At 37.7% G+C, this 27,911-nt stretch overlaps 1 protein-coding gene across 1 annotated transcript; it reads left to right on the top strand.

The window, feature by feature from the left end:
• The first annotated feature begins 1,562 nt into the window (after positions 1-1,562).
• On the top strand, positions 1,563-26,882 carry DDX24 (DEAD-box helicase 24). The gene is made up of 9 exons (XM_058162620.1): positions 1,563-1,684; positions 7,952-8,664; positions 12,402-12,767; positions 15,916-16,069; positions 17,875-18,390; positions 20,394-20,469; positions 21,837-22,025; positions 24,312-24,441; positions 26,502-26,882. Exons 2-9 carry the CDS (start codon positions 7,959-7,961, stop codon positions 26,729-26,731), a joined length of 2,367 nt encoding a protein of 788 aa, XP_058018603.1. The 5' UTR covers positions 1,563-1,684; positions 7,952-7,958; the 3' UTR covers positions 26,732-26,882.
• The last annotated feature ends 1,029 nt before the right edge of the window (positions 26,883-27,911 follow it).

The following is a 27,911-nucleotide window of genomic DNA, read 5'->3' as shown; positions in this document are numbered from 1 at the left end:
TGTTTTAGGTTAGATATAGGCTATAGTCACATGAACACAGTCGATATAGTTACAATTAGTAGCCATCAACCAATAATGTCAAATTTTCCTCCTTCATGTAGTAGTATCACCCATCACCCATCTCCTTCCACTTATGACTGTATGACTGTAACTTTGTTGCTTGTATCCTTACGATTTATATTGATATTGATATTGTTTCCTGATTGCTTATTTGTACCCTATGACTATCATTAAGTGTTATACCTTATGATTCTTGATGAACGTATCTTTTCTTTTATGTACACTGAGAGCATATGCACCAAGATAAATTCCTTGTGTGTCCAATCACACTTAGCCAATAAAAAATTCTATTCTATTCTACTCTATGTAGTAGTACAGTAAAGGGATGTGTGGGGAAAACATCTCGTTACTTGCTGAAAATCTTGTCCCATCCAGTCCCAAATACAAATTAACCTCAGTAAAAAAAACCTTTCTGTTTTGTCCATAACATCCATCGCGTGTTAACAGTATATTATATATTATAACCGCTGTAAAATAAAATAAAAAAAACAGACACAAACTCATCCAACTCAGATTCCTTCCTTCTCATTTCACGTTTTAAAATCGATGAATCACTCGTTGATCGCTCATATTACTAATGGAGGGACTGGTGATGATAGGTGGGAATAATAGTAGTAATGGTAATAATGATGATAATTACGATTATTATTATTATTAACTTTATTTATTAAAAATGAAACTCAGTCAACTGAACATTCAAAAATACATCACAAATAGCATTGACTGATGCTAATGGTTGATACAGGTTGCATCCTAGGTATCACCCAAGTACCTTCTTAAGATATATGATATTCCAAGTAGCACAATTTTTTTGCAGTTTTGCTGGTGTTATTGCAGGAAGCTGCAATTTGTTGATGTATCTTATAAAATTCTTGGACATGGTACCAAGTGCCCCAATGACAATGGGTATCACTGTTACATGTTTCATAATATAACATAATATAACAACAGAGTTGGAAGGGACCTTGGAGGCCTTCTAGTCCAACCCCCTGCCCAGGCAGGAAACCCTACACCATCTCAGTCAGATGGTTATCCAACATTTTCTTAAAAATTTCCAGTGTTGGAGCATTCACAACTTCTGCAGGCAAGTTGTTCCACTGATTAATTCTTCTAACTGTCAGGAAATTTCTCCTTAGTTCTAAGTTGCTTCTTTCCTTGATCAGTTTCCACCCATTGCTTCTTGTTCTACCCTCAGGTGCTTTGGAGAACAGCCCGACTCCCTCTTCTTTGTGGCAACCCCTGAGATATTTCATCCATAGCTGTGTAGTTTCAATGGCCAGGTCACGATATATTATTATTATTATTATTATTATTATTATTATTATTATTATTATTATTATTATTATTATTATTATTATTATTATTATTATTATTATTATTATTATTATTATTATTATTATTAACCAAGATATTGCAGCCTTTATTTCCAACAGAAACGACCACGGATTTTAATCAGGCTTTGGAACCTGTGTGGGCGCCGGATAATGACGTCACTGTGTCATGGACGCTCTCGAGAAGTCTCCACGTGGTGCAGTTTCCGGGAAGCATCGGAGTAGAGTTCGGCAGAGGCTGCTTCGCTAGAGAGTTTTTCGGATGGTGTAAATGCATTTTGAGCGGCTTTTAGGTCCGTAAACGATCTGAAGTACCTTCTGAACGGGTAAAGGAACACGGGGGAGGAGAGGGTTGTTATCCGATCAGAGGTAGTTAAAAGGATAAGGAAAAAAGCAGCTACAAATGTGGCGGCGGATAGAGTAATAGAATCGTCCTCGTTTTTCCTTTTCCTGATCATGTTACTAAAGCTGTTTTCCACGTGTCGTGGAGCCGCGTTGTAAGGCTTCCTCCCTGAACACGTTTATTTCTACTTGAACACCGATCTTTTAGCAGCCTCGGGATGAAACTCACGCTTAGCCTGATGAACGCCAAACTCGTATACTATCCTATCGGTGGGCATTTTCGGAAGTTTAGGCTAAGGCAGAGGTCTTCAAACTCGGCAGCTTTAAGACTTGTGGACTTCAACTCCCAGAATCCTCCAGCCAGCTATGCAATTCTGGGAGTTGAAGTCCACAAGTCTTAAAGCTGCCAAGTTTGAAGACCTCTGGGCTAAGGTATTGTAACTGGCTCAAAATCATCCAGGAAGATTTACAGGTGACTGAAATGATAGCGGGGTTTTGGAGGGGTAGGGAATTCTAATTCGATTGGGACAGTTTAGCTTGAAAACTCTGTGTGGCATGAAGAGAATGGATATGGGGGAAAAATCGTCCCCCTCTCTAGGACGAGAAAAACCCTCTAGAACTGATTGGAACAGGCAAAAAGAAAGGGCTTCTTTAAGCATTATGTGCAGTACCATGCAATCAGTAACATCCACTAATATGAACATTTTTAAAAGAAGATTGGATAAGTCTAATGGGGGGGAAGAAAGATTGATTAAAGGCTATCATTTGATTTTTATCAGTTTCAAGGAAGCAACAGGAGAAGAAGGATGTGCCTCCACCTCCTGCTCCTAAGGACTCCAGAGCAGGGGTCTCCAACCTTGGCAAATTTTAAGACTTGTGGACTTCAACTCCTAGAATTCCTTAGCCAGCAAAGCTGGCTAAGGAATGCTGGGAGTTGAAGTCCACAAGGCTTAAAGTTACTAAGGTTGGAGACCCCTGCTCCAGAGGCATTTGTTAAATTATTATTGTGACAAATGAATCCTGGATTAAAGTAGACTAAATCTTTACAATAGAATTTTGAAATTGTAAAATAACTAAAGGGTATAGATATGATTGGCCACCTTAGTCAAGGGAAGAAAATTGATGTATTCCCAAAAAGTACAGCCTTTAAAAAAAAATTCAGGATACCTTTCATTGTTTGCAGTGGCAAGTGTTAGACCTATCACTTTTATTTTTCAAGTGTTATGAGTTTCTTTTATTCATAACATGTTGTAACTGCAGGCAATCAAGAACACAGCAATCTCAAATGTTAAAAGCCACTTCCTGATGAGGACATTATCAGTGTAGGAGCCCTAAATTCAACTCTTCACTCAGCCATGATGTTTAATAAATGTTGTTGGGATAACCATAGATACACCATCTTCTTAGAACGATGTTGTGAAACTAAAGTTGGAAGTGGCAATGCATGATACTGGGTGTTCTGGGGAGAAGAGGCAGAATAAAAATGAAAATGAATATTATATTAAAAATTAAGTTAATGACTGAATACACATATACTAAGTATGATGAGATTTGGTAAGTTATATAACTCCATTTATTTTGGTTGATGGCTTAGCTCAGTGAAGTTAGCCAATTATGCATTATTCAGTAAACCATAGTTAGGCAAATCATCGCTTGGCATACTGGAGAAATCCTGTCAATTTTACATTTTTACCAACCTAATTTTATCTAGCTATAAAATGAGTATTGTCATATTTTCACTAATATTTGATTGGTATTTAGTATATTATTGTATTTAAACTGGTATATAAAATCCCTTTTATAAGGGAATATATTCCAAACATATTTCTTCCACTTCTTCTATCTGTGTAATTGATATGCATACTTTAAAAGTATTCGTTTTCTACTCTTCTTTTTTTTTTAAAAAAAATCTCAGTTCATTGCTTCCCACCAACTTTTAAATCCTTAGACCAGGGTACAGTTGCCAGTAATTATATAAGTTGTATGTGAATAATGCCTGCAATTAAAAATCTACAACTGAGACCAAAATTGAGGAGATTGCTGTACAGAACAAAATATGCAGAACCAAATGTTCAAAAACAAAGACGAGAACATAGGCATATGAAGGCCATATTGAGGCCTGTTGAAGTAGGAGTATTCATAGGACAGATTTTTTTTCTTCTTCCTAAGAGAATTATTAACAATAAAGCTCCGGTGGTTATTATGTTTTTAAAAATTGGACTTTCAGTATTGTTAAAGATAAACTATAATTTCTGCTCATAATATGTACAGGTACTCCTTGACTTACAACTATTCGTTTAGTGACTGTTACAATTACAACAGCAAAGAAAAAAGTAACTTACGACCAGTTTTCACACCTACAATTGTTGCAGCATCCCTATCGTAGTGTGATCAAAATTCAGACAGGTGGCAACTGCCAAGAATTTATGACAGATGAGGATCCTGGGATCATGTGATTCACTTAACTATAGTGATTCATTCAACAACTGTGGCATAAAATGGGGCAAAATTCACTTAAGAACTGCCTTGCTTAGCAACAGAAATTTTAGGCTCAATTGTGATCAGAAGTTGAGGATGATCAACTTGTGTACATATTTTCTTAGGAAAAGAAAGACCCATTAGATTCCTGTTTCTCTAGGTTGCTTTGTAGCTCTCTTCAGTTTACAAGTTTGACATTTAATATTAGCATGCTGAAATAATTTGATTTAGCGGAGTGATTTTCAAAGTTTTACTGACAAGGATTATTGTCCAAGAGCAGTACAAAATAAAATCTAGATATATACTTTTATTTCTCCTGTCCTGGGAGAGGAGTTGTCTTTGTGGGGGAAAAAACAACATCCTGTGTTAAATCTGTTTTAGAATTGATACTATGGTTTCTGTATTTACCATTTCAAATTGGCAAACAATGTGCCGCTGATTTGGAGGCATTCCACCATTAAAATTTGAAACCCACAATTGCGCAGACAAAAAATGTTCTGGGGTTTTATTTATTTATCCATATATTTTAAATAGTTTAATGCCACATTAATTATTCAACTCTTAAGTGCCTTTAAAATTGCACATAGTCCTTCATCTTGAAGATTGCCTTAGGATTTCTCTGTGCATTAGGATTTCTCTGTGTATGTGTGCCTGCAAGTCAGTGTTGACTCTCAGTAACTACCCCGGCAAGCCTGCAGTTTTCTTGGAAAGGTTTTAGAAGTGGTCTGCCATGGCCTGTTTCTTAGGGCTGAGAGCGAGTGAAAGTCATCCAGCTGATATATATGCTTAAGGTAGGATTAGAACTCATGATCTCTTGCTGTTTATTTATTCCTTTCCCACCTTTATTATTTTTACAAATTTTACTCAAGGCAGTGAACATATCCCATTTATCTTCCTTCTCCCCTTTGCCCCACAACAACAGCCCTGCGAGGTGGGTTGGGCTAAGAAAGAGTGACTGGTCCAAGGTCACCCAGCTGGCTTTCATGGCTAAAGTGGGATTAGAACTCATTGTCTCTGGGTTTCTAGCCTGAAGTCTTAATCACTGCACCAAATTGGTTCTAAAAATTTTTGTTATCATCGTTGCCTTCAAGTCAGTGTTGACTGCTGGGAACTGCCTGGCCTACTTCTTGCAATCTTCTTGGCAAGATTTTTGGAAAATAGTTTGCCGTTGCCTCCTTTCTAAAACTAAGAGGGAATGACTAGGCCAAGGTCACCCAGCTGGCTGGCTTCATGCCAAAGACAGCACTAGAAATCAATTTCCCAGTTTCTAGATTGGTGCCTTATATAACATTATTCTCTTTAAGTGTTGGCACTAAAGTTAAAGTAGGAAAAAAAGACTGTAGTTTGCAATCTTTCTTTTGTCAACTACTTTAAATACAGACTGGCACTTCTATCCATAGTACTGTAGTGTTGAATTAACCCCTTGCATCCTGGACATAATATAGACATAATATATCCTGGACAGTATAGAGCACTGCACACAAGGACAACTAGACACAAGAACAGTTTTTTCCTGAATGCCATCACTCTGCTAAACAAATAATTCCCTCAACACTGTCAAACTATTCACTAAGGCTGCATTACTATTAATCTTCTCATCATTCCTATCACCCATCTCCTCCCACTTATAACTGTATAACTGTAACTTGTTGTTTGTATCCTTACAATTTATATTGATTGTTTCCTAATATGATTCGATTGCTTATTTGTACCCTGTGACTATCATTAAGTGTTGTACCTTATCATTCTTGACAAAGGTATCTTTTCTTTTTATGTACACTGAGACCATATGCACCAAAGACAAATTCCTTGTGTGTCCAATCACACTTGGCCAATAAAGAATTCTACCTTCTATCTTCTACCTTGATAGAATGATAGAATTTATACGCTCCGGCTATATTATATGCTGGCACATATTTGAACTATGCTTTATTTTTTTTAGATGAAAATAGTTTTAGATGATGATAGTTCTTTTCTTGCGAGGAAACTAGAGGTTGTCCTTGACTTATAGTAGTTTGTTTAGTGATCATTTGAACTTAAAACGGCACTAAAAACAATGACATGACTGTTTTTCACATTTACGACTATTACAGCATCCCCATGGTCACATGATCAAAATTCAGACACTTAGCAATTGACGCATTTATGATGGTTGTAGTGTCCCGGGGTCATGTGATCATCTTTTACAGCCTTATGACAGGCAAAGTCAATGGGAAAGCCAGATTTACTTAACAACCATTTTATTAGCCATTGCAGTGATTCACTTAAGAACTGTGGAAGAACAGTTACAAAATGGCATAAAACTCACTTAACAACTGCCTTGTTTTAGCAACAGAAATTTTCAGCTCAGTTGTGGTTGTAAGTCAAGGAATATCTGTACTTGATTGTACCAGACCACACATCTAATATTCTGTTTTTAGTAATAGCTATTGAGATGTCAATGAGAAGCTCAAAAATAGCTTAAAGCCATTACATTTTTACCCAGTATCCCAGTTCCCAGTATCTGTGTATTTAGAAATTGCATTTAATTTAATTTAGAGGATAATAGTTATTATAAGGGAGAACCATAGGTCAAGAACTGGACATGGGCTGCATGTAAAAAATCCTCAGTTAAAATCAAGATATTTTAAAATAGAGCTGACAAACTCCTCTCTGTACTTGGGTTCATGCAGAAACGGAAAAACTGAAGTTCTCATTGGGAACACATAGCCAACAGTGAAAAATGATGTGAGGGATTGCACGTGAAATATGTAATTTAGAGAAAACAATAATGAACAAGGTGCATCCATGGCTTATTCAACACATCAACTTCTAATGTGTATTCAGATGGCAGTTTTGTACTTAGGCAGGAAAAGAGTCTGAAGGTTGCTGAGAAAATGGGAATCACACTGAATAGTTAAACAGAAAAATGAGTTATTTTTTTAAGCTTGTAAGTTTTAAACAGTCTCATATTATGGAAACCTAAGATGGGAACTCAAATTTTGCTATTTTTCCAAAATGAACTGGCAGAATGAATATTTGTACTTCAACCGCATCATATTTAGCCCTACATTTATAATTGAAAACATGAATTGCTTAATTAAGACAAATCATACTGCATAGCTAAGATAGATTTTAATCAAAGCGGCCATCTGTGAATATTTTTCCAGCATTGTTGTTCCTTATCTGATCCCAGCATGAGTGCAAGACTTTCAGAGGACACATAAAACTTCTCTGGAGGAAAAAAAAAAGGTTCTATGTCTTAAATTCCACTTCCATGTAGAAGGAGAAATCAACTAGATGTTACTAGTGAGTTACTTTTTAAACTAATCCTTTAGTAAGGAGCACTCTTAAATGAGAATGTGCTGTGATTATATAGGGAGATTGACTTTCTTAAGGTAGAAATGCTGGCTGCAACCAACAGTCAGCTGTTTCAGCTCCAAAACTGAAAAGCAAAAAAAACCCTGAATATCTGTTATAATTAATCATTAATTACTGTGAGTATAAGGAGAGTCTCCACATTGATGGAGAACAGTTTAGCTCACTGGTTTCATCTTAACATGTAGTAAATATTCTTATCTAGCCTTGCCATGTTGAGTAATTTTTGACAGATTGAGATGTGACAGTCTGACAGATAGGCTAAAGACTCTTGAATGAAAATGCCACATTGATGGGGCAGTAATTCAGTCATCTTCAGCTGTCTGGCTCGGTTATAAACTCCTAGCCTTACTTTCAGTGTTTCTCTTTTCCTTTGTTTAAAGGTCCATTATGAAGCCTAAAAGAAACAAGTTTAAAGCATCATCTAAACCGAAACAAAAAGGCATCAAAGTTACAGGGCAATGGAAACCCATTGAGATCGACCCAAATCTCTTCGCAGATGAAGAGCTTGGAGGCATAATATGTTTTGAAGAGCTTACCAATTACAAACTGGTGTCTTCCTTGAAAGAGGGAGAAGAAAAAGCTACAAAAAGAAAATATAATGATGAAGAGCTTGAAAAAGTATGTCCAGCCACTCCCCCCAAAAAGAGAAAGAAGGGGAAAAAATTAGAACAAGGAGGAGACAGGAAGAAAGAAGAACTTGAAGTAGAGGAAAAAGTAATTGAACGGGATGCCAGTTGCAAAAAAGCCCTTGTTAAGTATGAGCAAGATGATTATGAGCCAACGGAGATGACAATCCAGGAAGGAAAACCTTCAAAGAAAAAGAAGAGAGGGAAAAAGAAGAAATCATGTCCTCCCCAAAATGTTCTTGAACCAACTGGAGCTTCCAAAAAAGCTAATAACTGGGCAGCCAAAGTTTTATCCACAAAATCGGATCGCAAAACGGATGTTACTGCATGGAAGAGCCTCTTTGTTCCTAAGCCTGTCCTTTCAGCATTGAGTGAATTGGGGTTCAGTACACCAACACCCATCCAAGCACTAACTCTACCATCTGCAATTCGAGATAGCATGGATATCCTTGGTGCTGCTGAAACAGGTATGCCCCCATGCCCTAAAACTTGGAAATGCGAATAGTAAAAATACTGGTTTTGTGTGTACTCGATTCTACTGTTCTAGATTTTGTATTTGGTGAATTGACAAATGCACCGCAAAAGTGTGAAGACTACTTCCTTTTTTGTTTGGAAATGTAGAGTTAATTTTGAAAATATTCGAACGGGGCCTGGAGAAACTAGAGGTTGTCCTTGACTTATAGTAGTTTGTTTAGTGATCATTTGAACTTAAAACGGCACTAAAAACAATGACATGACTGTTTTTCACATTTACGACTATTACAGCATCCCCATGGTCACATGATCAAAATTCAGACACTTAGCAATTGACGCATTTATGATGGTTGTAGTGTCCCGGGGTCATGTGATCATCTTTTACAGCCTTATGACAGGCAAAGTCAATGGGAAAGCCAGATTTACTTAACAACCATTTTATTAACCATTGCAGTGATTCACTTAAGAACTGTGGAAGAACAGTTACAAAATGGCATAAAACTCACTTAACAACTGCCTTGTTTTAGCAACAGAAATTTTCAGCTCAGTTGTGGTTGTAAGTCAAGGAATATCTGTACTTGATTGTACCAGACCACACATCTAATATTCTGTTTTTAGTAATAGCTATTGAGATGTCAATGAGAAGCTCAAAAATACCTTAAAGCCATTACATTTTTACCCAGTATCCCAGTTCCCAGTATCTGTGTATTTAGAAATTGCATTTAATTTAATTTAGAGGATAATAGTTATTATAAGGGAGAACCATAGGTCAAGAACTGGACATGGGCTGCATGTAAAAAATCCTCAGTTAAAATCAAGATATTTTAAAATAGAGCTGACAAACTCCTCTCTGTACTTGGGTTCATGCAGAAACGGAAAAACTGAAGTTCTCATTGGGAACACATAGCCAACAGTGAAAAATGATGTGAGGGATTGCACGTGAAATATGTAATTTAGAGAAAACAATAATGAACAAGGTGCATCCATGGCTTATTCAACACATCAACTTCTAATGTGTATTCAGATGGCAGTTTTGTACTTAGGCAGGAAAAAAGTCTGAAGGTTGCTGAGAAAATGGGAATCACACTGAATAGTTAAACAGAAAAATGAGTTATCTTTTTAAGCTTGTAAGTTTTAAACAGTCTCATATTATGGAAACCTAAGATGGGAACTCAAATTTTGCTATTTTTCCAAAATGAACTGGCAGAATGAATATTTGTACTTCAACCGCATCATATTTAGCCCTACATTTATAATTGAAAACATGAATTGCTTAATTAAGACAAATCATACTGCATAGCTAAGATAGATTTTAATCAAAGCGGCCATCTGTGAATATTTTTCCAGCATTGTTGTTCCTTATCTGATCCCAGCATGAGTGCAAGACTTTCAGAGGACACATAAAACTTCTCTGGAGGAAAAAAAAAAGGTTCTATGTCTTAAATTCCACTTCCATGTAGAAGGAGAAATCAACTAGATGTTACTAGTGAGTTACTTTTTAAACTAATCCTTTAGTAAGGAGCACTCTTAAATGAGAATGTGCTGTGATTATATAGGGAGATTGACTTTCTTAAGGTAGAAATGCTGGCTGCAACCAACAGTCAGCTGTTTCAGCTCCAAAACTGAAAAGCAAAAAAAACCCTGAATATCTGTTATAATTAATCATTAATTACTGTGAGTATAAGGAGAGTCTCCACATTGATGGAGAACAGTTTAGCTCACTGGTTTCATCTTAACATGTAGTAAATATTCTTATCTAGCCTTGCCATGTTGAGTAATTTTTGACAGATTGAGATGTGACAGTCTGACAGATAGGCTAAAGACTCTTGAATTAAAATGCCACATTGATGGGGCAGTAATTCAGTCATCTTCAGCTGTCTGGCTCGGTTATAAACTCCTAGCCTTACTTTCAGTGTTTCTCTTTTCCTTTGTTTAAAGGTCCATTATGAAGCCTAAAAGAAACAAGTTTAAAGCATCATCTAAACCGAAACAAAAAGGCATCAAAGTTACAGGGCAATGGAAACCCATTGAGATCGACCCAAATCTCTTCGCAGATGAAGAGCTTGGAGGCATAATATGTTTTGAAGAGCTTACCAATTACAAACTGGTGTCTTCCTTGAAAGAGGGAATAGAAAAAGCTACAAAAAGAAAATATAATGATGAAGAGCTTGAAAAAGTATGTCCAGCCACTCCCCCCAAAAAGAGAAAGAAGGGGAAAAAATTAGAACAAGGAGGAGACAGGAAGAAAGAAGAACTTGAAGTAGAGGAAAAAGTAATTGAACGGGATGCCAGTTGCAAAAAAGCCCTTGTTAAGTATGAGCAAGATGATTATGAGCCAACGGAGATGACAATCCAGGAAGGAAAACCTTCAAAGAAAAAGAAGAGAGGGAAAAAGAAGAAATCATGTCCTCCCCAAAATGTTCTTGAACCAACTGGAGCTTCCAAAAAAGCTAATAACTGGGCAGCCAAAGTCTTATCCACAAAATCGGATCGCAAAACGGATGTTACTGCATGGAAGAGCCTCTTTGTTCCTAAGCCTGTCCTTTCAGCATTGAATGAATTGGGGTTCAGTACACCAACACCCATCCAAGCACTAACTCTACCATCTGCAATTCGAGATAGCATGGATATCCTTGGTGCTGCTGAAACAGGTATGCCCCCATGCCCTAAAACTTGGAAATGCGAATAGTAAAAATACTGGTTTTGTGTGTACTCGATTCTACTGTTCTAGATTTTGTATTTGGTGAATTGACAAATGCACCGCAAAAGTGTGAAGACTACTTCCTTTTTTGTTTGGAAATGTAGAGTTAATTTTGAAAATATTCGAACAGGGCCTGGAGAAACTAGAGAGGGTGAAATCAGTGGTAAGGACTGCAGTGATTGACTTTATTCATTTTCATCACTGGGTAAAATAGGTGTAGTGTGTAACCTTATTCAAGTAACCGAATTTAACCCTCAGAACAAAGTTTGCGTTGTTTGGGAACAAAAACTGTTTTTGTTTGGTTTTGTGCATTATTCTATCTGTTGTTGCCATGTTTATACAGCGCAAATGTTTGTGCTGCTTTGGCAAATACTGGTCCCGTAACAAAAAAACAATGTTTTTTTAATGGCTTACCTGGAAAGGCTGACGCATCCTTAGAATGCAAGGTAGTTTCTCTGATGTGCTTCATTATTGATCAAAAGGAAGTTTCTAAAATTCTGAAATAATAATTACCAATCAATACAAACTAATCAAACTGATACTATTCTATTTCCTGCTGCGACTGATAAGTTGTCTAAGGACTTAAGTGAAATTAATCGTCTCCTTTCATTCATGCTTCCTTTCACAGCCTAGAGATCTACAGCATGGAGCCTGCTTTTTTTTTAAAAAAAAGATTGTTCATTCAAGTCTTTTTAACCTTGATAGAAGTAGTTGAATGGCCATTATTCCACAAACGACATAGACTCTATTAATGTATTTAATGAATTAAATATTACTTTACATCCTGTTATTTTCCTGGTTTCATCTACTTTTTGAGCATAGCCCCGAAAACATGGCATCTCACAGACTGGTCATTGGCACTCAAAAGTAGACCCTCCCTTTTATAATGTCTTCAGTAACAAAAAAGATCAGAAAGATCCCCTGGGTGAATTGTGTAGTAGCAATTGTGGTTCAGGGGGACAATTTGTGTGTTGAGGCATAACATTGACTTCCCGTATGTCCTAACATTGGTGTTTGTGTGGGTTTCAGGGAGTGGAAAGACTCTGGCTTTTGCCATCCCGATGATCCATTCCATTCTACAGTGGTACAGCTCAAAAAACACGACAAGCAGCACGTTTGAAGACCCAGCGGACAGTGAAGATGAAATGGCAAAACAGCACACAAGTGAAGAAACGAGACTAAATTCAGATACGGATGAAACTCATGCTTCTGCAGATGATAATGAGTCTGTGGCAGTAAACTCCATGGAGTTATTGCAGGATTCAGAATTTGATGTGGGCTCCCCAAACCAGAATTCTGTTAAAGATAATCCTCTTCTGGGATTGGTCTTGGCTCCTACAAGGGAACTGGCTGTCCAAGTAAAACATCATATTGATGCAGTGGCCAAATTCACAGGTACGTCTCTTCCTAGTGTTGCATTGTGTATAATGTAAGGATATTGCTTCAGGTTTCCTACCCTAATATTTAATTTTTGTGCAGAACATTTTTCCCTTCCCTCCAGAGAAAGTATAGAATATGATAAGGAATGCAATTCCAGCTTTCTGAAAGGATCCTTGCTAGTTTTTTTTTTTTAATTTTCATTTTTGCTGTGAACATATGCTGGGAATTTGATCAGTTTGCTCTGTTTAGTCTCTAGAAATATAGCAAACTAAATCTTTCAATATTAGCTGAGATACTGCTGTCTTGCTAGCTTCTTTTCCTGACCCCAAGTAGCAAAAAAACAAAGCCCTGTTCAGAACACACAAGATTATTAATTTATTCCTGAATTTATTGAGAGATGGATGCAGTCTACATTCTGTATAAAGCCCATTCACACGTAATGAAACAGATTAGGTTTTTTTGTTGTTGCTGCTCTTAAAGACAGAATGTAAAAGAATGGATTTAAATTATAAGAAAGTCCATTTAAACGGCAGGATGAACTTTCTGACACTGCAAGCTGTGTTTGCTCCCAGATGTGGAGTCTTCTCTTTGTGAGGAATTTTAAACGGAAGTTGGATGAGCAGTTATCGGACATAGTTGGGTATATTTTTTGCATTGACAGGAGTTGGGTTTATATGGCTTTTCATTTTAATTCTACCTCTGATTACCTGTAAAGATTTGTTAATAGGTCTTTGAGTTTTTTCCCTATGACAAAGTAAGAGTATAGTAGCTTGATCCTTGTTAAATCAGGGGCAAACATAGGTAACTATCATGCCGGGTCACAGTATTTTTCCAATTAGTCCATAATTGCCTGCAAGTCGGCATGCAAAGCACCCTGGCCTACAACTGAGCTATTATCTCCTTGATTTATTTATGAGCAGTATAATTAGAAGTATTTGCAAGGGAATGCTAGTGGCAATCCTTATAAATAGTTCTGCCTGTTAATTCAGTATCTAAAACCTCTTGTCTTGCTCCATGAAATATTATTATATGTTTTTAATCACATATTCAGAAATATAGCAATAAATTGGCAGTGCCATATTTTTTAACTCTGATCGATGATGATCTAGATGATTTGAGAAAAGTCACACTTTCTGACAAGTAATCTTTTAAACATGCATATCATATTGTAGCTTTTTATTGAGTGTTTGAATAAGTTAAGACAATGATAAATTGAATGTATAATAGATTAACAGTCACCATAGATTCTGTAAAAGTAGATCCAGTCTTCCTCATTTTTACTGAGAATATCAACTTGGACACGAGTGGAACAATGTTTATTTACTTTTTTAATCACACGCATAGGGCTACCAATCTCATAGAAGTAATTCTCCATGTTGTATACATAGATTTTTTAAAAAATTATTGACAACATTCTTCATCAAAGGCTCTTGAATAACTTTTAATGATCATGGGATTAGATGAATTTTTATGAATTGCTAAATGGTTAAAAATAAGAAAGCAAAGAGTAGGGGTAAATAATCAGCTTTGTCAATGGAGGAAGTTAAAAGCTGACTCCCTATGTGGAGATTCCTACTTTTTAACTTTTTCTTAAAACAGTCATGATGTAGAGGTAAAAAGTGAGCTTATCAAGTTTACACAGGTAAAACCAAAATGTTTTCTAGAATGGGGTCACCAACCTTTTGGACCTCAGGGACCACTAATATGATCTGCCTAATGACCATCTGGGTGGGAGTGACTGGGTGGTAATGTGACTGGGCAGGCGTGGCCAACTCGACATCACGCACATCGAGGAGTGCCTCGCTGGCCTCTACTCACCCCTCTCCTCCCAGCCACTTCTCACCTCCCTGCCTGGGCTATAGGAAGCAGTTGTTGGAGCTAAGCAACCACCATGAGAAAGAGTTGGCAAAACAGCTGCTCAGTTCAAATTGATCTGGCCAAGAACAGGCTCAGCAGAAGCACCTCACTGAGGATCTGTACGAGTGCAAGGCCAGGTTCTTGCATCTGGAGGCTCAGCAGGCTGAGATGGTCAGCCAGTTCCAGGCCATGATACAGTCCCACTGGAACAAAGCCCTCCGGCTCATCACCAGTGGAGCTTCCCTCCAGCCTTCACTCAAAGCCCCACACCAGGAGCCAGAAGCAGACCCCAGGTCAGAATTTCTGCCCCCCTCTGACCCGCACAAAAGGACCCCGAAGGGGAGACTCTCTGCAGCAACATGAGCATTCATTGCACATATCCAGCCTAGGGGCCGTAGTTTGAGGACTCTTGATTTAATGCAATATAAAAAATGCAAATAATTTTTCTGTGGACCGCTAAAATTTTCTCGTGGGCCACTAGTGGTCCACGGACCAGTTGGTGACTGCTGTTCTAGAAAGATCTGTTTAGAAGATATCAATAGTCAAACTACAGCAAAGGAAATTCAGTTTAAAAGTAAAGTAATAAACTGTATTTTTCGGAGTATAAGACACACCTTTTTCCCCACAAAAAGAGGGTGAAAATCTGGGTGTGTCTTATACTCCAAATGTAACCCTGCCCAGCTTCTCAAATGGAGGTTTCAGAGGCTGAAAAAGGATCAGAAATGAAGCTTCAGAAAAGAAGCCCCCAAACAGAGCTTCAGAGTCTTTTTTTCTGAAGCTCTTTCAGAGGCTTTCAGAGGCAGAAAAAAAAGCAAGGCACAGAGCTCACAACCAAGGAACCTGTTCCTAAAATTAACCTCTGGGAACAGCTGATTGGGGGTATTCTGGGAGGCTGATCCACCTGCCAATCAGCTTTTTTCTTATTTTCCTCCCCAAAAACTAATGTGTGTCTTATACTCCAGCGCGCCTTATACTCTGAAAAATACGGTAGATTGGCTCAGAATCCCCTAATTTCAGTTGAATATGTGATGAGAGCTTGATATATTTTTTTTATCGCGGGAAGTTAAGGAGCAAAACGGGTACCTAAATAAAGCGTTTGCAAAAGACAAGGTTACATTCCCAATGATGTGCCCCATATCCTTCAAACACTGAACTGGCTGCAAGAAAATTACTTGTCCGTCACCCAGTGCCTTCTCACAAAGTAAATGCCATTATTCCTCTGCTACAAATAATGTGGAGTTGAATGTAAGATAGCAAGAGCAGTGGTTCATACATTTAAATGTTCATATATATTTTTTTGCTTCAGATATTAAAACAGCCATTCTTGTTGGAGGAATGGCTCCTCAAAAGCAGCAGAGGATGTTGAAAAGGAAGCCAGAGATTGTCATCGCAACCCCAGGGCGCCTGTGGGAGCTAATCCAGGAGAAGCAACCCCATCTCTCCAATCTCCGTCAGCTCAGGTATTATAGGGGTCTCTTCAAGGCTGAAACTCTTGACGTACTTACATTTTTCTGGGTCTTAAGAAAATATGGTTTATGCAGAATCATTGAAACTCTTCCCTGTCCCTGTCAAACTTGTCAGGTTAATAATTGAAGCGCTTTTTAAAGTAAGTATGAAATAATATTGCGATCAAACTAAGAGATTGGTCTCTGTGATTTCATAGCATTTGTATCATTAACAGCTGCAGAAGTAGGTTTGTGTTTTTAAAAATGCTTAATTGTTTTATCCTTGCTTATGAAAATTTGCCTTTGTGAATGTTGGGAGAGTTTAGGTTAAATTATTTCTATTGCCATGGTAATTTTTTTTTTTTTTTAAATCCTTCAAGCTTTCTGACATCAAGGACATCTTCACAGAGCTATTCTTATTGATCGTAGTAATCAGAAAATTGTTCCAAAAAGGCAGGAATCCTTCTGATAATCAGACCCTAAACTCTCTGGGCTAATCACAGTTTAAATTATCTCTGTAAGCACTTGGCTATTGTATGATATTATGATCATATTTAATGTTTTAATGTCTTTCATATTTATGATTTAAATATAATGATTATATTTAAATGATAAACATAAACACTGCCCAGAATAAACTGGCCAGAATTGCTTTTTAGAGTGAGATGGGCAGCACATAAATTTAATAAACAAATAAAAATGCTTGTTAACAGTTCAGCTGCTGCATTATGCATCCATTGCAACTTCCAGTCGCTTTTTAAGAAAAGCCCACACTGGATGCCTTATAGTAATCAATTGGTGGCAATTAAAGTATGGATCTACTCAGAAAGTAATAGCTGATAAGCTAATCTTAATTGTATCAAGGTACACAGTGTTTTTTATTATTGATCATGCTAGTTGGTTCAGCAACCACATGCTCCTTATTCTTGTCCTCGGGGTCTTAAATATTTTTTATATCCTGTTATTAACTGTAATTGGAGTTACAATGAGTTATGCAATGGGTCTGATTGTTGTTTAGCATAATATGTGAACTCAGCCGGTATGGTTTACGGCGCAGTACATTATAGTGCATAAATCTAGTCCATTAACAGACTTGCTTAACAGCCACATGGTTCACTTAATGACTGTGGTGATTTGCTTAACGATCGTGGGAAACAAGATCATAAAATTAGATGTGATTCACTTAATGACCTCATTGTTCAGCAACAGAAGTTCTGGATCTAATTGTGGTCATAAGTTAGAGACTACCTGCACATTGTTGTATTATATATCTGTGCTTTTCTAGGACATTCCCTTAACCTGTTGTACATCAACAAAAATTGATAACCCATTTGTAATCTGACAGCTGCTGATGGGTGCAAAGAAGATATATATATATGTGTGTGTGTGTGTGTGTGTGTGTGTGTGTGTGTGTTTGTGTGTTTTCTGAGATTTTCGCAGGTATTTGTATGTAGGTCTTTGGTTATTCGGGTTTTCTCCTGCATAAAATTGGAAGTGTCTTGGCAACGTTTCGATGAAGTCTCATTCGTCATCTTCAGGCTTCAGCTTCGTGTTTCTGGGAGCATATATATATATATATATATATATATATATATATATATATATAATCATAAAATCTGATGGGAAGGTGTTGTTTTCAGAGTGTTTTAAATAAATGTGAGCACATAATCAGTGCAATAACATTGAAAATGTCCTGTGGATCAAGCTAAGGACCTGCTGTAGCTGCTATGGTAAAAAAAAATTAGGCTTTTCTGAATCATGTTTCATTTCCAAATATCTTGTATAAAAACTTTCAAACTGTCTTGCAATCCATCTGACAGATGCCTGGTGATTGATGAAGCAGACCGGATGGTGGAGAGGGGACATTTCTTAGAGCTGTCTCAGTTGCTGGAAATGTTGAGCGACACACAGCATAACCCAAAACGTCAGACATTTGTCTTCTCTGCCACCCTGACTTTGATCCATCAAGCTCCCACTAGAGTTCTGCAGAAGAAAAATGCTGTCAAAATCGACAGGAAGACCAAGCTGGAAATGTTGATGCAAAAAGTGGGTATCAAGGGAAAGCCCAAAGTAATAGATTTGACCAGAAAAGAGGCAACTGTGGAGACTCTCACAGAGACCAGAATCCATTGTGATACGGAAGAGAAAGATTACTATCTCTATTATTTTCTGCTGCAACATCCAGGCAGAACCATGGTTTTTGCAAACAGCATAGATTGTATCAAACGACTCACTGCACTCTTGACCATCATGGACTGCAATCCACTGCCTCTTCATGCAAACATGCACCAGAAGCAAAGGTTAAAAAATCTGGAGAGATTTGCCGAACGGAACAGGTCAGCATCTAATTCTTTTTTCAGATTTTTATCCCAGCTTTCTTTTCATATACAGCTCAAGGTTATGAACACACCAATATACCTTCTTCTGTTTTCCCCACAACAACCCTATGAGGTAAGTTGGGCTGAGGAAGAGTGACTGGCCTGAAGTCACACAGCTGACGTTCATGTGTAAGACAAATGTAGAACTTACAGTCTCGTGGTTCCTAGGTAAACATCTTAACCATTACACCAAAGTGGCTCTCTAAATGTAAACTAAACTAATAATTCACTAATGAATAAATAATATAATTATGTATTCTATAAATATAAATAAATATGTGTGAGTATCATGCGTGAACACACATACGTACACATGCTAAATTTAATTGATGTGCTTGTTTCTCTGGTAAATATGAATTGTCCAAAATGAATCACTTTTGTGTTAGGTCCAATAAAAGCAAGCATAGAGAGAAAAAGAAAGTTCAGGAATTCTCCATAAAGAAATGAAGTAAATAGAATAAAAAGAGGATATGACAATTCATCTATAGTGTCTATAGTGTCAAAAGCTGCTAAAATCTATCTTGAGAGAAAAACCTTATATTACTTTTTAAAATAATTCTTATTTTTGCTTTAAGAAATGCTGGCTTCATGTTGGCTACAATTGAATCAGTAGCCAACCTTAGCTGATCAAATTTTGGCTGGGAGATCACCAGGAAATACCCTGGCTGTGGGCTAGAATGGGAAATTGAAAACCATCCCAGAAGGATGCAGTGGCAAAACCTATTTTGTTCTGTTGCTGTGGAAACTACATGGAAGTCCCTGTGGAGTCACCAGAAATTGTACTTTACTCAACAAAGGCCTTACCTTTCTAAAACTATATTTATCTACTGCAGTATGAATGAATTATATCCATTAATCACAATTGACTGATTTATTTGCTTTAGTCTGCTTCTTCTATTAAGATAGCAAACCATTTTAATCGATCGTGTAAACTGACAGAGAATCTTCCTTTCTCATACACTTTGAAATTCATCTTCACAGCCTAGAGTAGTTTCAGTATTAGGAGCTATAGTGTTGAGCCAATAAATTTTAATTTATTCACAAGTATTTTGTTAGGTAATTTGACAGCAGAATTTGGCTTATTTGTTAAACCCAAGACTTCTTGTTCCTCTAACAAACCCTCCAGCGTTTTTGTATGTGAAACTAGTACAGTGGAAACTCGGGGGCAGGGGCGGGGGGGGAACCAGGATCCGGATTTCCAGCCCACTCTAGGGTTTGTTTTTTATTTGTTTTTTATTTACTGTTTTCAAATTTCCCATTCCCAGCATTTGTCCCGTCCTGATATACAAGCAAGCCTGTGCCCAGCGAGTTTTCCAATTTGATCGTTTCTCTGTACAATTATCTGCTCTTATTGGAAGTTGTCACTGTCTGGAGGTTAATGGATAATGTGCATGTTTAGATCTGTCTTTATTGTGAAATGGGTTAGGGTAAAAAAAAAATAGATCCACTTTTCCTAATATGGTCACATCTAGATGCATTGAATTCTAATTCTTTTCAATAGGCATAGTAACTAGGGAGAATGGGAGCTGTAATTTGGAGCAGTTAGCAAGGATCCAACTGCTAGGCCATGCATGGTTGAGAGAGGGCAAGGTACAAGAGACCATTTTGGGGGGGAGGGGGTTTGCTCTTTGAGTATAATTGTGATTCAAAAAACATTAGAAATCAGTATGCGCATTTAAGCATGAAAACGAAGGAAATAAGTTTTCATGTGAAATTTTAGAAGAACCCAACCAAAGTTTTTTAAAAACAGTTCATATATTATAAGATTATCTTCTGTTTGTCTTGGTCCATTATGCTCTAACTTAATCTCTTTTATCTTCATTGTGACATCTTCACAGATTCTATTTTGCTGGGTTAACCCACCTGGCCATCTGGTAGAGTGCGAATGAGAACATTGTTAAGAGGGTTTTTTTCCACCCTGTTCTGTTTAATAAACTGCTGCTGTCCTTCTGTAATTTCAGCTGTCCCTTGTTGACAACAGATGTAGCTGCTCATGGTCTTGATATTCCTTATGTACAGCATGTCATACATTACCAGGTACCAAAACAAAATGTGTATCACTCCAGCTATTGTTTACAAGTTATGTTTTATGCAATTTTTAAAAGACCAGGTGGATTTTATGGTCTCTTTGTGAGTTTTAACATGGCAAAAGGAATAGAATTTGATGCATAAGCTAGACTACTAACAGAGGAGAAATGTACATCTCTGAGACTTGAGGCATTGCCATGTAGAAAGACAGGCAGTGAAGTTTGATGTTGCTATCCATAACATTTTCTCTTCACATACATCTTTTAAAGGTTCAAGCATCTTCAGGTGGTAGACTTAGCCACTTTGTATTCCCTTGCCCCTTCCCATCCATTCTTTTCCATTGCCAGAATAGAATGGAATGGAATAGAATGGAATGGAATAGAATGGAATGGAATGGAATGGAATAGAATAACAGAGTTGGAAGGGACCTTGGAGGTCTTCTAATCCAACCCCCTGCTTAGGGAGGAAACCCTATACCACTTCAGACAAATGGTTATCCAACATCTTCTTAAAAACTTCGAGTGTTGGAACATTCACAATTTCTGCAGGCAAGTTGTTCCACTGATTAATTGTTCTAACTGTCAGGAAATTTCTCCTGCGTTCTAGGTTGCTTCTCTCCTTGATTAGTTTCCACTCATTGCTTCTTGTCCTACCCTCAGGTGCTTTGGAGAATAGCTTGACTCCCTCTTCTTTGTGGCAGCCCCTGAGATCATGTCTCCCCTAGTCCTTCTTTTCATTAAACTAGACATGCCCAGTTCCTGCAACTGTTCTTCATATGTTTTAGCCTCCAGTCCCCTAATCATTTTTGCTGCTGTGCACTCTTTCTAGAGTCTCAGCATCTTTCTTACATTGTGGCGACCAAAACTGAACGCAGTATTCCAAGTGTGGCCTTACCAAGGCATTATAAAGTGGTATTAACACTTCACATGATCTTGATAATGGTTTCCTAACCCTAACTTTTTTCATAAGGAAAGAAAAACTTCATTATATATAAAATATTCTGTCTTCAAGAAGAAACATTCTGAGGAAGCATGATCTTTACTAGTCCATCTCAATGTGGCATTCCAGGAGTGGTCCAGGAATGTTCCAGAAACAAGTCTTCCTAAAAAAGAAAACGATCTATGTCATTCTAGTCACTGGTACCAGAGTGTTAATGTTGGTGACTTTTCAGTGGTTGCATAGAATTCTAGAGAAGTTCTACAGAATCAGAAGTTTCGACCTTGGGTGCTCTCTGCATCTCTCGGAACTTACTCAGGCTGTCACATTACAACACTGGAATCCATCCAACCCTGCTAGAAAGGGTTCTACAGAATTGTCTTTTTATATAAGCTTTGTCCTGTCTCTGTAGAACTGTTGCATCTCTTGTGCTGTTCCAGGTTCCTCGTACCTCCGAGCTTTATGTTCACAGAAGTGGCAGGACTGCCAGAGCTGCCAATGAGGGCCTCAGCTTGCTACTGATTGGGCCACATGACTTGATTAATTTTAAAAAGATTTATAAAACGCTGAAGAAGGATGAAGAGCTTCCTTTCTTTCCAGTTGAGGAAAAACACATGAAAGCAATCAAGGTAAATGTTAACTTTATTAACAATTAACTATGCTTTTAACTGCATAACTTTTCTTGCTCATGGAGATCTTAAAACAAAAGGTAATTTCAATTTAATTGGGGAATTTAATTGGAGAACCTGTGTGTAGGAACGGTTATGTAGTTTTGGCGTTTATTTTTGTGAATTCTTCCATGAGGTAACTATGGCCTAAGGTCCTGAATCTGCTCCTAAGGTAATAAGGGAGAATCTGGAACTCAGACCATTGGATTCATTCTTTGTTGTACAAATCTGATAAAATACTACACCAAAGATGCCTTTGTCTTCTTGGCTCACCCGCCGTCTCATTACATTACAGTTAGTCCTCGACTTAACCACCACAACTGAGCCCAAAATTTCTGTTCCTAAGCAAGGCATTTGTTAAATGAATTGTATCCCATTTTACAACATTTTTTTGCCATGGTTGTTAAGCAAATCACAGCAGTTTTTAAATGAATCTTGCAAATGTTAAGCGAATCTGGCTGCTTTCATTGAGCTTGCCTGTCAGAAACCTCCTGGGAAGGTTACATATGGTGATCCCATGACCCTGAGATAGTACAAGCGTCATGAATACGCACCACTTTCCAAGTGCCCCAATTTTGATCACATGACCATGGGGATGTTGCAATCATCGTAAATGTGAAAAACGGTCATAAGTAACTTTTTCAGTGTCATTGTAATTTTGAACAGTCACTAAATTAATGGTTACAAGTAGAGGACTACCTCTACAGACTCCTTCAGTTTGTACTCAGCTTCTGGACCAAGATCTTTTTCAGAAATACAATTACTATCCCAAATATTTCACATTTTATATTGCACATTTGATTAACATTCTTAAGTGAAAAAAAATGCATATTATCACAGTTACATCTCTTATCATTTTCAGACCCCTGCCATGATAGTTTAATTTTTCTTTTCTGGAATATTAGTTATCCCGCCAATGTTTTTTAACTAATCAGTAAAAAAAGTTGAAGAGTAGAGACCATGGGATTGAATCTTGTGACACCCTACTCATTGCCTCATTTCAGTTTGATAAGGAACTATTTTTAAACAACCATTCTATTGGACAACCATTCAGGCAAATCGTCGTCCAATCTCTTCTTAAAAACTTCCAGGGTTGGAGGATTCACAACTTCTGGAGTTAAGTGGTTCCATTGATTAATTGTTTTAACTGTCAGGAAATTTCTCCTAATTTTGAGAAGCAACCTTGAACTAAGGAGAAATTTCCTGACAGTTAGGACAATTAATCAGAGTATCTTGTTTTTGGTGATTCCAGTTAAGTATTGCCACAAGTAGTCACTGAAAAGTGATACTCAGCACGAATTGATGTAATTATCAGGTAAAAGCTTTCTAAGCTAGAAATCGTCATTGTCTTTGTTACTCAATCAAGATATATAAAGAAGCTTTTTAGTCTATTTTGCATTGACTGGCAGACAGCTTCATTGGGTCTAACTCTCCCTGCTTTCCAGATACTTTTACAACTATAACCGTTTAATTATCTTTTGAAACAAAAATATATAATTTAGACATTCATCCTTCAATGACATTTTATAGGGTTCTATTATATATGAACTAGCAAAGTGAGATATGGGACAGTCTGATATATCTTAATTTCACAACTAAAGATCTATTATAAGGCATACGATAATGCCTTATATAAGACTCTATGCCTTATAATAGATCTGTAGTTGTAAAATATATCAGACTGTCCCATTTTCCACCTTGCTAGTTCTTTCACCCATAATGCTAGTTCTTTCACCATTACAGGCACATTTCACACTCACGACCTTTGTAGCATCCGCATGATCATGTGATCAAAATTCTAATGCTTGGCAACTGGTTCATACTTAATGAATGTTTCTGTGTCCCAAGGTCAAATGATCACCTTTTGCAACCTTTTGACATGCAAAATCAGTGGGGAAGCCAGATTCACTTAACAACTGTGGCAGGAAAAATTGTAAAATGGGGCAAAACTTACTTAACAAATGTTTCACTTAACAACAGAAATTTTGGGCTCAATTGTGGTCATAATTTGAGGACTTCCTGTACACAATTGGAGCCCACAGAGGCTAAGCAAACTATGTCACTCTTTATATAACAGTGCAGAAAAGCTACACATTATGCAGGTTGTGCTGTCTAGCTTTTCATTCTGCCATTTCAGTCACTTTTACCGGGCTTTAGGATGTTTGTCTCATGTGCCCGATTTCTGTCCCTGTATGATTCACACATGTACATAGCCAGATAGCTTAGTTGTCCTCTTTTCTGTTTCAGGAGCGTGTGGATTTGGCAAGACAGATTGAGAAGATTGAGTATTTCAACAGCCGAGCCAAGCACCAAAACTCATGGCTCCAACAAGCTGCAGAAGCACTTGAACTTGATCTGGACGATGATGAGCTAACAGGCAAGTAGGAATGAGTGTGCAGGCTGTAGAGGTCTCCAAAAAGATGTCTTCTCTCTCAGCCAGGATGCAGTCACAAAGAATGGCCACATGCCCAAAAGTCCTGGTTGCATAATGATGTCATCTCACAAATTATGCAACATCTGTGATATCATTTACTCCTGTTCTAGAGGATGCCTACGTGGTCATGGTCTCTCTTTTGATCTAAACTAAACGTAGCTATTTGGGGGCAAGGATGAAGTTTTCAGTTGCAGGCTTCATTCTAACTTGGTAAGAGCGATTTAGGTATTCATGAGATGAGCAGCTTTTTGGCGATGTTATCCTGGAGTTAAGATGTTGCAGTTAGTGCAACCATAATTGCAAGTTTGTTTGAATATATCATGCAGTAAGGCAGGATCTGCATTTTCTTTCCCTTTCCATGCTCTTTTAGGAGGAGATTTGGGGTGGGAAAAGCTATGTGCGAATACAATGCCATGTTATTTTAGAACTTAAAATAAAATGTCCATACATTTCCTACCTTAAAACGACAAGAAATGGCATCACTGCATTTCAGACAGCAGCTCCAGCAATACTAGCAAAAGGGCAGAAACTGCTCACCTTTTTCTTATAATAGGGAGAAGGCTGATATTGAACTACACAAGATCCCGCTTCCTTCAGAGCACTTATATTACCAACACTAAAGGAGAATATTTGCAGCTCTGGGTTGAAATGAGGGGTCTTTGGTGTTCTCTTGATTAGTTGTCTTCTTGAAGATGTTTCATTACCCAATCTAGTTTAGGTAATAAAACATCTGTAAGAAAACAACCAATCTCAGAGAGCATCAAGGACCCCTCAACATCAATATTCAGTGGCAAAATTACTCATATTCAGTAGTGCAATATTTTATCCTTTTCTCTCCAAAAATAGAGGTAGTAATAGGAGCAGGAGGTTTCTAGGAGGCAAACTACTTCTATTTGTACTGTTAATACAGACAGAGAGAGAGAAAAATGGATGGAAATTATGTTTCCAAAATCTAACTACCGTACTTTTTGGTGTATAAGATGCCTTTTCCCCCCTCCCCCAAAAGTGGGTGGAAATGTGTGTGCATCTTATACAGTGAATGTTGCTGAAGCCCCGCCCAACCGCTGGCCCCCACCCGCCGGCCTCTGCCTCCCAGCAGTTAGCCTCCTTGCAGTAAACGGTCTGGTCAGCTTCAGCACAGCCTGATTTAGCACGAGCAACTGATTGGTTGTTGGATCTGCCTCCTGGAATATCACCTATCAGCTGTTCCAGGCTGTGGGGATCTCCATTGCCCATTGTTACCGTCGCTGCCCATCACCGCTGCTGCCTATTGCCACCTCCATGTGCCCCATTTTCAGCCTCTGCACACTCCATTTTTGATCCATTCCTGTCACTCCACTGATACTGCTACTACCATCAATCTTCTGGAAAGTTGGAAGTCTCTTGCAGCTCTCTTAGAAACTGAGAAGTGCCTCCCCCCTCCACTGCCCCCCCCAATCTCTCAAACATAATGCTCTGCCTTTTAAGATAGATAGGCAGACTTTGCCCTGGATCCTTCCCAAAGGATACAAGAATGTTAATACAGTTTATTGACTTGTACAAGTTCATCTGCCATCACATCCAGCATTGCCTTCTGCAGTTGGCACCAGCACACCAGATCTGAGACACTGTTGTTTTCCAACTCCATTATCAAGAGATGTTTGTGAAAGAAAAGCTTGATTGAACCAGAGGCCTAATATGTGCCCTGCCATTGTACGTATTTTGGGCATCTTATAGTTAAGTGAAGGAAAACTTAGAAATAACATCAGATATAGCCTACTGATTGTTTTAAATAGGAATGGAGAACATTGAAACTGGGATGTCAAATTAGATCATTATACACCTGAGTCCTGAGTTAACTGCCTTGCCAATTTATATGGGTTATATATAACTAGAAAGGACGTTGTGTGTTTCTACTTTTGAGGGCTGGGATATTTTTAATCATTCAAATTATGACTTCAGTAATGAACTCGGCTTTTCTTTTTATGTGTTATTCTGGGTTGTTGTTATTTCTTAAATTATAGGAGGCCAATTCACTGAGCGAGAAGAGAGCGAGAAGCACAGGATGCTGAAGGGGATGAAGAAGCAGCTTAAGCACTTGCTCAGTCAGCCAGTCTTTAAAGGTCTTATGAAAACCAAATACCCAACCCAGTTGGGGAAATTAGTTCTATCTGACTACATAGGCCAGCATTCTCAGTCTGCCTTGAGTGCTGTATCAAAAGTACAAATGAAGAAGGTAAAGAAGAAACAATAATAGACACGTGTTGTTGTGTCTATTTAAGAGCCTACTTCAATGTTAAACAATTGACAGAACATATGAAGATGAAAGAATGAAAAAGACCTGACTAACTCAGAGTTCATTTCATGTACATATCTATCTTGAATAAAAGATTATGATAATCTGCTACGGTTGTTGCCATATCATCTGGGGATTCATAAAATAGGAGTTGGTAATTTTTTCATGTGCTGGGCACCATCAAAAGATCTAGTACAGTAGCCCAAGGATATGTATAAACGTTCATATAAAAATGCTCAGATCTTCCAAGATTGTGAAAGCTTGAAAGATTTTGGTCTTATCTTTCAAGATCTCGTGCAAGAAGATTGAAATCTCATGAGATATTAGCATACTTGATTGAAGCTTTAGGCATTTCAAAACACTTAATTGAAAAAATAATGGGACTTATCAGTGCTGATCTAGAGGACTCACAATTGCCATGTTTTTGATCCTTGGCATAAAGATTTCCACCCACCTGATTTTTACCAATGCAACTAATGCTCAGACAGTTGTGTATTTAGCACACACAAAAGAAAACATTAATTAATAGTATTTACATGTGATAAATTTTGATGTAGAAGCAGTAATGATGGTAAAAACAAAATCTAATCCAGCCTTTTCCAGTTTGGTGTCCTTCAGTTATATTAGGAAAGACTCTCCCAGAGTTTCAACCCAAAATTGTTGGCCATCCATAAGGAGAATTCTTAAGGGTGCATTCCAAACATATTTATAGGTTAACATGCTATGGAAAGTTGGGATAATCTTCCTGTGGATAACCTTCCATCTCTTTCTATGCACTATTTGTGGAAGGAATATTAAACCTGGATTCTCCAAAGAAGTATATAGATACCTGTGATACCATTATCAACTATATCAATTGGATATTTTACTTATTGAAGGCAACCTCATAAAAGTAGTGAAATAAAGCATTTCAGAATATGGGTAAATTCCTGTATATAGGCCTGAGCAATAAATTTTAACTGGAACTTGATGGTCCTGATTCTTTTGTGCCTGACAGTGGGAGCCAAAGCCCACCCACCCGATTCGTGCTGTTAGTTTATAGCTTTTATATTTATGCTTTTACACCATTGTAAGCCTCCAAGAGTCATTTTGGATACTGAGATGGGCAGTATATTAAGTTTAATTAAATAAATAATAT

Source organism: Ahaetulla prasina, chromosome 1, assembly GCF_028640845.1.
Source record: "Ahaetulla prasina isolate Xishuangbanna chromosome 1, ASM2864084v1, whole genome shotgun sequence".
Classification (NCBI taxonomy): Eukaryota; Metazoa; Chordata; class Lepidosauria; order Squamata; family Colubridae; genus Ahaetulla; species Ahaetulla prasina.
Note: the sequence above shows the minus strand (reverse complement) of the source record. Positions and strands in the feature narration are given on the sequence as shown.

Bases quoted from the DNA above. Each gene is read 5' to 3' on its own strand.
- DDX24 (XM_058162620.1), top strand. From the start codon at position 7,959: ATGAAGCCTAAAAGAAACAAGTTTAAAGCATCATCTAAACCGAAACAA. The intron at 8,665-12,401 runs GTATGCCCCCAT...TGTGGGTTTCAG, and splicing joins CCTTGGTGCTGCTGAAACAG to GGAGTGGAAAGACTCTGGCT. The intron at 12,768-15,915 runs GTACGTCTCTTC...TTTTTGCTTCAG, and splicing joins TGCAGTGGCCAAATTCACAG to ATATTAAAACAGCCATTCTT.